General features: G+C 33.7%; 1 protein-coding gene and 1 long non-coding RNA gene across 4 annotated transcripts; one reads left to right on the plus strand and one right to left on the minus strand.

The window, feature by feature from the left end:
* The first annotated feature begins 317 nt into the window (after positions 1–317).
* LOC130733326 (uncharacterized) lies at positions 318–6,495 on the plus strand. Of its 3 annotated transcripts, none has more exons than XM_057585463.1 (10): positions 318–475; positions 1,527–1,782; positions 1,854–1,945; positions 2,049–2,120; positions 2,209–2,315; positions 2,473–2,528; positions 3,471–3,645; positions 4,121–4,204; positions 4,858–5,145; positions 5,520–6,495. In XM_057585463.1, the coding sequence occupies exons 2-10, from the start codon at positions 1,612–1,614 to the stop codon at positions 6,335–6,337; spliced, it is 1,863 nt and encodes a 620-aa protein (XP_057441446.1). In that variant the 5' UTR covers positions 318–475; positions 1,527–1,611; the 3' UTR covers positions 6,338–6,495. The 3 variants fall into 3 exon arrangements, with proteins under 3 accessions (XP_057441446.1, XP_057441447.1, XP_057441448.1); XM_057585464.1 differs by having other exon boundaries at positions 322–475; positions 1,602–1,782; XM_057585465.1 differs by having other exon boundaries at positions 343–475; positions 1,596–1,782.
* Positions 5,847–7,085, minus strand: LOC130733327 (uncharacterized). Its single transcript, XR_009017447.1, has 2 exons — positions 6,866–7,085; positions 5,847–6,298 (listed from the first exon to the last, which is right to left on the minus strand). It is a non-coding gene; the product is annotated as an uncharacterized LOC130733327 (long non-coding RNA).
* Positions 7,086–12,380: the final 5,295 nt, after the last annotated feature.

A 12,380-nucleotide genomic window follows, 5' to 3' on the forward strand; every position in this document is an offset into this window, starting at 1 on the left:
TAATGTTGTATGGTTGGAGTGAGATAGTTTTCCTGACACAATTGCTACAGCTCTGTTAGCTGATGTATTTTCCGTTTCGATTTAATTAAAGATTTACTTTCCATAAAAATAAAATCAGGAAGCTTATACGCATGCTCCAATTCTTTTTAACCCCTTTTGAAGGCTTTCCCCATAAAAGAAAAAAGTGTTTTCTTTACTCCAATTTTTTTTTATGACAGGTCTAAAAAATACACACCGTACGATATCATCAAGTATCATGAATGGTCCAGATTTTTGAACATGACATGGTTAATGTGAAATAGACACAGAGGATCTCAATCTATATAAACCCTATATAACCTTCACGCACACGCTCCCACCTTCGGCCACCCCCACTTCTCAGCCACCGTCAGTCGTTGAACCGCCGTCTTCACCGGCGGCTCTTCGCAGCTCGCAACCGCTGTCTCCGGCTCCCGTCCATCACTGCTGCCGCGCGGTATACACTCTCTGTCTCGCTTACTCTCTCCCAACCCCTGCACGCTTTCTTTCTTTCAAGCTCTCTGTAACAGTAATGACACCAACCATGCTTTGCTTGTGTTACCGTGATCTTGCAGTTTGTGTTTTCTGGCATTTTCTTCCAATAAATCTTACACTGTGTGAAATCATGAATTGGTTGAGATTTGAGGGTGCTGTTGTATTTGTAGCACCAACCCTCTTCCTCCATTGAACTTGTCTTTGCTCTTTTATTTGAGTTCTTAGAAGATTGTATGCTCAGTTGATTAATCTGTCATGATTCTTATCAATGATAATAATCTCTGTTTCATGTTGAGTTTAGGTCAAAACTAAGTCTCATTTTATAATTGAAGCTTAAACCAACCATTATGTAAATTAAACAATTATCTTTGCAATCATATTAACCCATGGCTACATTGATTCCTTGAAGCATTATGATCAAATCAAATGCCATAGTTTTAACTTTTAAGGGCATAATCTGGCCATCCTCATGATGATTTTGATATTTGAAATTTCCCTATTTTAGGCTTTAGATCCGTGTTATCGTTAATGCGGTTGCAAAAGTTTGTAAATCATGAAAAAATCGTTATTGCTTGACGAAAAGGGAGTTGGTAAAAACCTAAACTGCTTCGTTTTTTCGAAGATTGGGAAGGCAATAAAAGCTCCTGTTGATTGAGATTAAGGAGTAGGTTGTATCAAATTGTGTGTGAGCAGCTTCCAGATTCTACAAGATTATTTGCATAAAATACATCCAAAATTGGATAGGGTAATTTAATACTCTCTTATGGGTTCATGCACATTTAGCACCAGATAAGATAAGAGCTTATCAGGGTTTTATCTTGTCTCACTCTTATCCAATCCTCTTTTCAATCTACCCTTATCTTATCCTGACCATCAAGCGAGCCGCATGAGTGTTCTATTTTCATTTTTTATATTGCTGAAAACAAAACGAAAATAAAAGCTTTAATATTTATTGAATCGAATGAATTGATCCAGACCTGACCCATGCTGAAAAGATTTTATTTTCCATACAGCCTTAGACCAGGCCCAATTTATTTGATTGCAAAGCCTTTTCCCTCTCTTACCTGGGAGTTTTGCTGAAGCTGCAGCTCGTTTTCAATGGAGGCTTCCTTATTAGGGTTCAAAGAAGAACCTGAAGTGGAAGATGATACAAAATCGTCTTCAAGTGGACGGAGATTGGTCCCTTGGTTGAACTGGGATGAGTGGCTCTTTGTTAAAGATGCTCTTTTCTCTAATTCTCCTAACTCTGTTTCCTCTGCTCTCAAAAGAGTAAGTTTCTTGCCCCCTTTCACTTACACTGCAACCTCAAATGTAACCCTACTGGTATTTATGCATTTCAGATATCAGCATGGCGAAGTCGAGGTACGCTGCCAGTTCTCGTTGATGTCACTGCATCCATCATTGAAATTCAGCATAAGGACCCCTATTTTAGGTAACATTAACTCCATTCATGCTTTTTTCAACTTTTTGCATTCTTTTATTAGAAAATATTATGTTAAAGTATTTTCTAAAGCAATTTCTTTGCTTTATCATAGACAGGATCAATCTAATGACAATCCTCTGTCAGAGGAGTTGCTCACCATGCTGCATTGCATGTCAATTGTGAGGTGTGGTCACATTCTTTATACTTTTGTCACTAATTAATATTATTTCATTCTCTTGCGAAAATTTAATTGCGCTGCATTGTTTTTTAAGACTTGTGAATGGTGTTGTTGAGAAGACACGAAAGAAAGAATTGGTGTCAATTGCTGCGGCAGCTGATGCAATTGGCATTCCGCGCATGCTGATTGATGTTCGCCACGGTTAATAATTCTTCATCTCTAATTCGTATTTACTCTTGTTTTGTTTGGATTGTGCTAAATGCGGGTCATGATAGTGGTGAAAGGACTTAAAAATATTCTCTTGTTTTATTATGTTAAGAAAACCCTGCTTATTGTTTACTAATTGCTGCTTGTGCAGAGGGATCTCATCGTGAGCTTCCTTCACTGAAGGTTGTTCAAAGTGCCTCCATTAAGGTATGACTCACTTTCGTGTGTTTAATAATCATCTGTCTCCATAATCTATTTACTTCCTCTAGATTTTAAGTTCTGTAAGGGTGTATGTGGTCTATGGTTTAGGTTACATTGTTAGCATTTATGAAATAATTGGACCAAAATTTATTTCCCAAGGTCTGAGGTTACCACTACTTTGAATATATAAAATAATATTCATCTTTGTCTTGTAATTGTATAGTGGAACTGAGTACATACTTTTTAGTCACAAAAATCTGAGCTATTTTTTGAACAGAGAGAATTGTTATTTTCTTAGTGAAATATCCCTTAAATTCCTTTCATATATTCAATTTTCCCTCCTATATTCATTTCTTATTATGGTGCAATTCAAATGACTGCCATCATGGGACCCTTGGTAACTTCTATTAAACTTTAAGGACTATAAGTAAGAAACTAACTAGGTACTAGTTTTCTCATTTTCAATAACCGACCATATCATGTTAGAATAGCATTTTGAACCTAGCTTGTGGATTGAAGTTATCATTGTTGAGAACAGTGCATATGGCTGCTGCTGCTGCTTCTTTAGCTTCTTCTAATATATCAATGATATAGGAATAGAATTGTTTTGTCTTTTAAGGAGGACTTTGAACCTTGAACTACAGAATTTCTTTTATTGGAGCAAGGTTTTTTTTTGTGAAATGATATTGGAGTAAGGTTGAGATGCACACAAATTAGGATCATTGATGCAAATGTCATTTGATGATTTATACATTATTACTCAATATTAATAAATTTTCAGGTTTTGTTACCAGAAAACTGAAAAGAAAAATGAAAAACATTCTGATTTTCTTTTATGAATTTTCCTTTTTGAATATGAGCAGTTTCTTCTAATGATCTTATTATATGCAATTATTCCCTTTTATCCCATTCCACAAGACTTGTCTAATCCATTGCTGATAATTTCAGGCACTTGATTGGTTAAAATCTTATTATTGGGAACCTCAGAGCCAAGCGATTCCTTTTCAAGGTGAGGGCAATGCAGAAGTCAAAAAAGAAATCAAGTCGAAGATTCGGGAATTAGCTATCTGCTTGAAATTCAATGGGAATGCCCAGTCTAGTGATTTACCGCTCAAAGGAAAACGTGTGTAAGCTTTGTTCACTTTCATCATATTGTGACTTTAACCATTTCTTTTTACTCTTTTCACAATTTTCAGAAAAGAATAATGTGAAGAGTCATTGCCTTTTAAAAGTAAATCATCACTTCTGTATTGTACTATTTAAATTATGGACTTCTGTCTAACATGTGAAATAGGTATTTGATACTTGCTAGTGCCCTATAAACATCTAATTCATGATACATTATCTTTCTGGAATTAATGGAGTTTTGCCGAGTGCTGACACATAAGTCGCAGATTACATTTATAGAAAAATATTGTTATATTGCTTACAGACAAGTGAAAATATTGTTATATAGCTTTTATAGAAAAATATTTGCTCTATACTCAGCTGGAGCCTGGAAGTGGGGTGGGGGATGTAAAAAGAATATTAATTCTCATACTTGCCATTGTTTTGTCTGCTTTTGTGAATTCTGATGTTCAGTTAGTTCTCTTTTAAAGGGGTCAAGCATGGTGAATTGCTTTTAGGGCGCCATAAGCTTTTTTCTCTTGTGGTTGGCAAGAGTCAAACGTCACGACTTGGAGGTATCGTTAATACAATAAGTCTTGTGTATCTTCTTTTTTCAGTACACCGTTATTTATATATGTGTGCCTGTGTGTATGCGAGAGAGTATGCAGACTTTTGGAGGCAAGGAAACCTCTAAAGATATAAATAATGTCTAAGATAACTTGAAAGATAAATAAAAGGGAATGGAAAGAAAACTTAAATCGAACACCGTTTTGTTATTTTGTATAGGCATGAATAGTTCCATCCCTGAAGAGGGGGGAGGCTTGTTTTCTACATCACCTACTTTATAGGACTCTTGTTTTCTTAGCCACTTGTGGGACTTCAATTCAGAGGTTGTTTTTTGTGAGTTCCTTTGTCTATTATGCCAGGAGACTGTTTACTTATTCGAGTCGGTGTTCTCTCTTCTTTTAGTATTCCTGGCCCTCCATGTTTATACTTCTTTTTGCTCCGATTGATTATATTTTTCATGAAAAAAAAGTTTCCTTAAAGCTGGTCAACCAAATGCGTAAATATTGAGACTTGAGAGAGATTCCTATTCTGCAACATATTGGATAATTTTATTTTAGTCTGAAAAATACATGAAACTGAAGTAGTTTATTTGATGTATGTTTTGTTATAATTATGTTCAGGTATTTATGTAGTATGAACTAATATCTCGTGATGCTTTCAGGATCTAAAAAACAAATAACAAAGATATTGAAATCTGTTCTTCAGTTATACTCTTCCTTCTCCTCAGAGATTGTGTCTGTGTTATTGGAGTATTTGTTGAAAGCTTTAAGCTCCTCAGAAGTAAAAAAGAATGTGGATGCTTCTGGTGGTCTAACCATAGAAAAAGTTTTGGCTGATTGGAAGCTTGTCATGCTCAAATTGTCTAATAAGGAACCAGAATTACTTTTGAACCTTCTTAAGGAAGTTCTTGATATGATTGAGACTCAGGAAGATACGAAGTCTGTGGAAGGTAGATAGCTATTATTTCCTTCTATAATATGATAACATCCCTTTTCATAATGTATCACTTCTTGTTGAAGTGTAAAATCTGTTTCATTGTTGTGGGGTACAAGGTTTATTTTCTTGTCGGCCTTTTATCTATCAATGCACTATTTATTTTTAGTTATTTAACACTGGATTCTTTCGAGGGCTTTTATACTACACTAATCATGGAATTTTTTAATTGGGTTTCCATAAGCATGGCTTCTGCATTAAGCCAGCCAACCCTAAGTTATATATTGCATTTTAAATTTTAGTCCTTCATTTTGGTCAGAAAAATTATTCTGGCAGCATATGACTTTGTACGCTGTTTTTGTTGTTGTTCTTACACTGTGTATTTTGTAGATAACCCAAGTGTTGGGATTTCACATTCGAAGGAAGAGTTTCGCCGAAGGGATTATCTTCCTTCTCTGTTTGCTTGGCTTGTCGGAATTCTCAGCAAAGTTCCTTCTGCATCAGAAAACATGCCAAAGAGAGTTTTGCGCGAACTTCTTCGTAAATGTCTTCTAATATCACAACTTTGCAACAAGCAGCTAATGGATTCAGCCCTGCATCTTGCAAAGATGATGAATGACAGCTTTGTGTTGGAGAAGGTTCAAAAACTCTCTCTTTTCACTTTGCCCAATTTTGACAATGCAGATGTTCAAAGCTCTTTATTGACCTCAACAAAGATGTTCCAATTTGAGGAATCCATTCGTGAAGCAGCTAAAAAGCTAGAGTTAGTTAAACAACAGATCATGAAAAATAAAAAACCAACGACACTGAATTGTGAGACCAAAAAGCCAAAGGTTTGGACTTTGACAGAGTCATGGAACCCATGTCCGATCGGCATGTTGCCTCGTGCTGTTGGTTCATCTGGTTGTCTTCCTGTTCTTGACATTATTGATAACGTAAAACAGAACATTATTGATAATGTAAAACAGAATCAAGTATCAGAAAGGAAAGAGATGCCACATGGTGCCAAGAGAGACGCCACTTTAGACCTTGAGCTACTTGATAATTCAGCCGTCAAGAAGATAAGGGAGACCAATGAATTTGGTGAATTAAACGATGAACTTCCACCGGAAAGGGACAATAGATGCCTCTTGGTAGATGGAGTTTGGAAGAGAGTTACTGAAGAAGAGCTGCAAGCCATAGAGTCTTCAGTGAGGATTTTAGTTTGATTGGTAATTACTGCTTAGCCCTTCTCAAGTTTTGATTATGATATGTTAGTTATTTATAGTTTTTCTTGAACTTATTTTAGCATATTCCGTATATATGCTACTACATGTACACCAAATTACATTTTGCATTTCTAATTCAATTTATAAAAATTAAGAAAGTATGCAAGTCCGCATGTGTCAACGTTATCAGAATTGATTATATGGTAGAATTGGTTTGGGTAAAATTGATTGTGATATAAGTGGATTGGAAGTAATGCATTTTATGTTTGTATATATTGACAATAAATGTGATTTATGCAATGTAATGTTGTGAAATCGAATCGTAAGATCTCATAGTTAATTATGTCAATTGTGAAAGTTAAGATTTGTGATTGCATCCCAAAATTGTTTATGGTGCCTGAATTACCTGTGAAAGGAAACATTTAAAAACTCTAAAATTGATTTTGATAGAGGAGAATCAATTTGAGCACTCTCTAATTGGAACCAAACATGTTATACGTGAACGTATCAGAATCCTAAGTCAATTACCTGAATCATATTCATGTAACTGAAATAGCAGATTCTACTTTTGGTGGCCAATGCATGGTAGAGGAAAGTCCAGCAGGGGCGACCTGAGAACACATGATTGTAATGCTTGTTTTGTTTCTGAACAACAGAGCCAGAATCATGTGTTCTGAGGACGACCCTGTAGAACCCCTCTACCTCCATATCTTTTGGAGAAGTCCTCGCCTAAATTGAATCATGTTTTGTTAGTGTAATGAGTTGTTGATCCAATTTGATTCAATGGATTTATAGCCTTAAACTTAGTACTTCAGGCTTTAGGTGTACTGCACCCAAGTACTACACTTGTTGTCATAAGAATGAACGTGAGAGTACAACTTTGTACTACTGAATATTCAACACACAATAAGGACGGTTTAAGTAGTACTACCTCAGCTACCTGTTACTAACAGTCTAACACACGGCATTTCGAATATCGCTGGACTTGGTTGGAAAAAGAAAAAAGAAACACATTTATGATTGCATTCTTTAACGATAAACAATTAAAAATAAAGGTTGTTTCTTAAAGAGGTTGAATTGTAAGAAAAATGCTCTATTAAAAAAAAAAAACAAGAACACTTAGTGGATGGAATTTTATTCTGGAGCTCGATGCGTGCAAATACAATTCAAACGTCCTGAATTCTACTTTTTTCCAAGTCATAAAAAAAATCTTTTTACACACTCAATAGTTGGGTTTGCTTTTAAATGTACCAAAAAATAGTTCCTTCTAAAAAAATAATTCCCAAAGGAACTATTGAATGAATCTGAACAATTGATAATTGAAAGGAACTAATTAAATGACATGTTTTCTTTACATACTAGTATTCTTTACCCGTGCGTTGCACGACGATTAATTTTATTGTAAAGATAAATCGGTAGTAATGTGTTTTTAACTTGGTTTAATCTCTTTTCAGTAAGTATATATAAAAGATATGGAACAGAACATATGTTATAAACATGTAGATGAAATGACCATAGTAAATATATTTATTCAATGAGGTTGTAGATACCTCACATGGACTACACTTGAATAGAAATAAAAAACACGTTTTTAAGTAAGATAAAAAACACTATGAAATGACCATAGCAAATATATTTATTCAATGAGGTTGTAGATACCTCACATGGACTACACTTAAATGACATGTTTTCTTTACATATGTCAACTAAAATAAATAAATTGACCGTACTTATCATTTTTTACACTTTACTTTTATAGTGTTTTCTAACTACTACAGAGTGATTTTTTTTTAAAAATAAAAATGGTAGAATGGAGAGAAAACACATCCAGACTACCGGATAAGGCGCCAGTGGCATGCTGGCCGGGGAGGCCAGCAGAGGTCCACTCCTAATAGGAGCGTCGGGAGATCTCCCGGAGAATATTTTTTTTATCACTACTTTGTTTCGGTAAAAAATCGCTACTAAAGTTGCTATTACTGTTACATGGTTTGTGCTGATGACAAATTGTGATGATGGCACTACTTTTGTGTAAAAATGTGTTACTAGAAATTAAAGAACAATCTAATCTAAATCTAAATTATTATACATAGAAGAGAGTGAAAGGTTGGAAAAGCCTATGTAACTGGAAAAATGCCCTTTTAATTTTTAAGCACACAACCATGGATGAGCCTTGACCTGAACTTGTCTTGCCTATATATCTCTTGTATTTGCTTGTTCAAGCACTTTCCCACTAACCATCACTTTTTCCACCTTTTATATTATCACTGTAGATAACAAAGTTCTTCTGAGAAAAGAGAAAGGAAAATGCTTGTATGGTTACTGGTGCTTCTGACAATTCTCTGTTAATATTTTAAAACAAAACGCACTTTCAATAAAGAACAATAATGTAAGCAGAATAATGTTATGTTCACACCTTTCATAGAGGTGGAAAGAGGTGGAAGGAGGAGAGATAGAAAAAAAAGAAAAAGTAAGAGAGAGAAAATATGAGATGTGATAGATGATAAGAGGAGAGAAATAGAAACAAAAATAGGTGGAAATGAAGTGTTTAAAAAATGAGGTGTGTATATATCATTGTTGAATGTAAGCATATCGATCTAGTTTATTTTTTTAGGGGTTATCTAAATGACTCATGAAAAAGTTTGGGTTAAATAATTCATCATCCAATCACATTTTGATGATGGATGATGAGTTATTTAACTCAAACTTTGTCATGAGTTATTTAGACAACTTTATTTTAACATAAAGATATCTAGTTTTTTTTAGGGAATAAAGATATCTAGTTAATTCCACCATTTTTAGCTACCTACAACTTATCATCATTTTTATATACTTCTTTTACATTTAAATATTCCACATAAATTCAAATTAGTTGTTGTTAGTTTGAAAATTATCTAATGTTATGTTAATTTTCTCAAATTAATCTTCATTGGTAACTAAAAGAACTAATTGGTAAATTTATATAATTTGAATATAGATTATAGAATATTAAATGCTAAGGTTAAATTTTATTAAAAATCAATATTTCATTAATATTGTAAAATAAAGGTTAATTTTCCATAAAATTAACCTATGTGCATACTGTATAATTAAAATTAATAAAAAATTTGTGCACTATGAAATACTTTATATTGAATGGGACCATGGACAGAAAAAGAGCAGATAGTGTGAACGTTTGCCAAAGTGGGGAGACAAATGCATGAGAGGTAATGATGCAAAAATCCAAGGATAGAAACCCATTACTTTAGGTATAAATTGATGATGGTAGACTAAAAGCTTCCTCATTATCTTTTGCATGTGATTTTTTTTCATTTGGTTGAGAATGAGATGTGGTGGTGAATTCATGTACTGATTAGAACGCTCCTCCGCAGGAAGCACAAATCATTCATATCACTTTATTAAGGTTAGAAAACATCACACTCAGGATCCCACCACGATTTCTTTTAACAAAATAAAAAAAAACTAATATATATAGTTGAATCTTCAATGTACACTAAAAAAAACAACAATGATATGTTCACGTTTCACTTTCTCTAACATCTTATTTTACATTTGTTTCTTTTTATCTCTCTCATCTTTTCTTATTTCATCACATATAATATCTCTCAATTTTCTCTCTTCTCCCCCTATCTCTCTCCATGGAGGTGGAGATGTGTGAAAGATTTAATTTATTATTCCTAAAAAAAAGTGTGTTTGGAAACTTAGATTTTAACATTAATAAGGTTTTATGGAGAAGCTGCTAAGGGGAGTTTTGTGAAAAGGAGAATATATTTTTTTAGGATTAAAAGTGAAATCAAACTTGCTAAAAGAGGTTGATCAGAGCTTCTATGATTAAGTAGTTTAAAGCTCGATCATTATTATCCTTATTATTATAATAAAATATTAAATTTCAAGGTGGGTAGACATATGCATGAGAGATTTTTGACAAGCTTTTACAACAGTTGGTTTATTAAAAAAACTACTACTGATAATTGCCTTTTTCGTTTAAATAATTCTGTTAAAAGAAATTTTGAACGAAGAAAAAAATGGAATGTAGCTTGTAAACAATTAATTATCATCATCCACATGACCACATCAACACCTCTTTCAAATTCAGCTTTTGTTTAGTTTATTTGAAAATTTGAAAGAACATGAAATGATTTCAATATCAGGTCTTGGCATATACTCAGCATGTCTTGCTTCAACTTGGAGATAAATAAACTTCAAACTTTGGATGTTTTCCATGCTTGAAGTTGATGGTTATAGCTACAACTTCTTTCCCTCTCTGGAAAGTATAGATGTTAATGTTAGTCAACCCTCAACAAAGCTCTTCAAAGTATTCTTTTTTGGTGTAATATATGTTATATGTACTTCCCCAGGAGGTAATCTCGATCAAGTCAGAAAAACATTTATATGCTAGTGAAACTTACACTGTTAGCAATTTTTTTTTCCACAGACAAGACTCGAAGCAAAACTTTACTTAAAAAGAATCAAACATATGTTAATACTTCAACGAGTCACTCGTTAGTATAGTAAACTCTTAACAGTACTTTTAAAGCACATTCAAGAAGAACCAGAATCTCTCTTCTTCAAATTTCAAAGGTGTTCATGCAACAAAGATCGTTATTAACTTACATAAAATCATTATCTAACAAACCATCTAATACATTTCAAACCTTCCCTTTCTGTTAATTAATCCAACACTAGTCACTTTTGGAGGCATCTTCACTATTTTCAATTTATTAATTGAGTTGCCACATGCTGATCTTCACATGTTTTGCATTTAGATTTGTGCTGATACATAGAAGACAAAAACTCACTCACTTTCTCTATACAAAAAGCATGCAGTGAGTCACATGGATATGGAGATTTATCATGTGATGTAACATATATTTCCCATTTTCACTCTGCACAAACTGTGCCCTGAAGAAGATGTTGGTAATATTAATTTGGAATAGAATCTTCTCAATATTGAAATATCTATTTGGACCCTTTTGGATCCATAGCAGTGATGATGAAGGGTGTTTTAGAGGCTTCCTATACTTTGACCACAAAACAGTGTGCAACAAATCAAGACCCTACAGTCAAGAGAGTTGCTTGGATTGGATGTGCAGAAGGAACTACAATTGATTTTGAAGTTAAAATTAATTGGGGAAGTTTTTGTTCTACCTTCTAAGTGTTAGAATTAGTTCTAAAGAAAGAAAACTAATCCAAAGATGCTATTAGTCACTTTCCACAAAATTTTCCAAGTGAGAGAGAAATGAATAAACAACATTTGCTTGGATTGGATGTGCATAAGGAACTACAGTTAATGTATGTTTGAAAAACTTTCTACAATTGATTTTGAAGTTAAAATTAATTTCAGGGAGAAGTTTCTATTCGTAGCTTCTGAGTTTTAGAATTGATTCTTGGAAAAAAGAAGTTAACTCAAACATCCTATTAGTAACTTTTCATGTAATTTTTCATGTGGGAGAGAAAACTAAAGAAGGGTGGAAGAAACAAAGAAAGAAACAAGGAGAATCAGAGTGATGAATGTGACCCCTCCAACAATGGAATCTAGAGCTAGAAGTTTGTGCATTAGATCATTGTCTTTCTTCTCTCATGTAGTTATAATATAGATATATATGTCTGCTCAAATCACAGAAGGTTCACTTGTAATTATGCAGTACATAAATGTCTTGTTCCTAGATTGAAAACTCTACTTCTTCTATCACCACTATGTCACGGGTGTGCTTTGGAATGTACAAAGATGAATAAAGGTCAGAATGTTCTACCTTGATAACTAAGTACAAAGCACTTCAATATTTATTTACAATTATAAAATGTGCACTAGGCAACTTTGAAGTATGTAGCTATAGTGGGAAAATATTCAAAATGGTGATCCTCGAGATCACTATCCAACAAGTGATTCCCTAAAAAATCCTTATAATTAAAGAAAAATGATTCGTATACATCCGTATAGCGCATAGTGGTCGATACTCAATAGATGTCCTGGTTGCATGAAGATAAGAAAAAGAAGTCATGGATGTGATATATAGTGAATGTGATAGAAAAAAGAGATAGAGAA

The sequence above is a fragment of the Lotus japonicus genome, chromosome 1 (assembly GCF_012489685.1).
Source record: "Lotus japonicus ecotype B-129 chromosome 1, LjGifu_v1.2".
NCBI classification, from domain to species: domain Eukaryota; kingdom Viridiplantae; phylum Streptophyta; class Magnoliopsida; order Fabales; family Fabaceae; genus Lotus; species Lotus japonicus.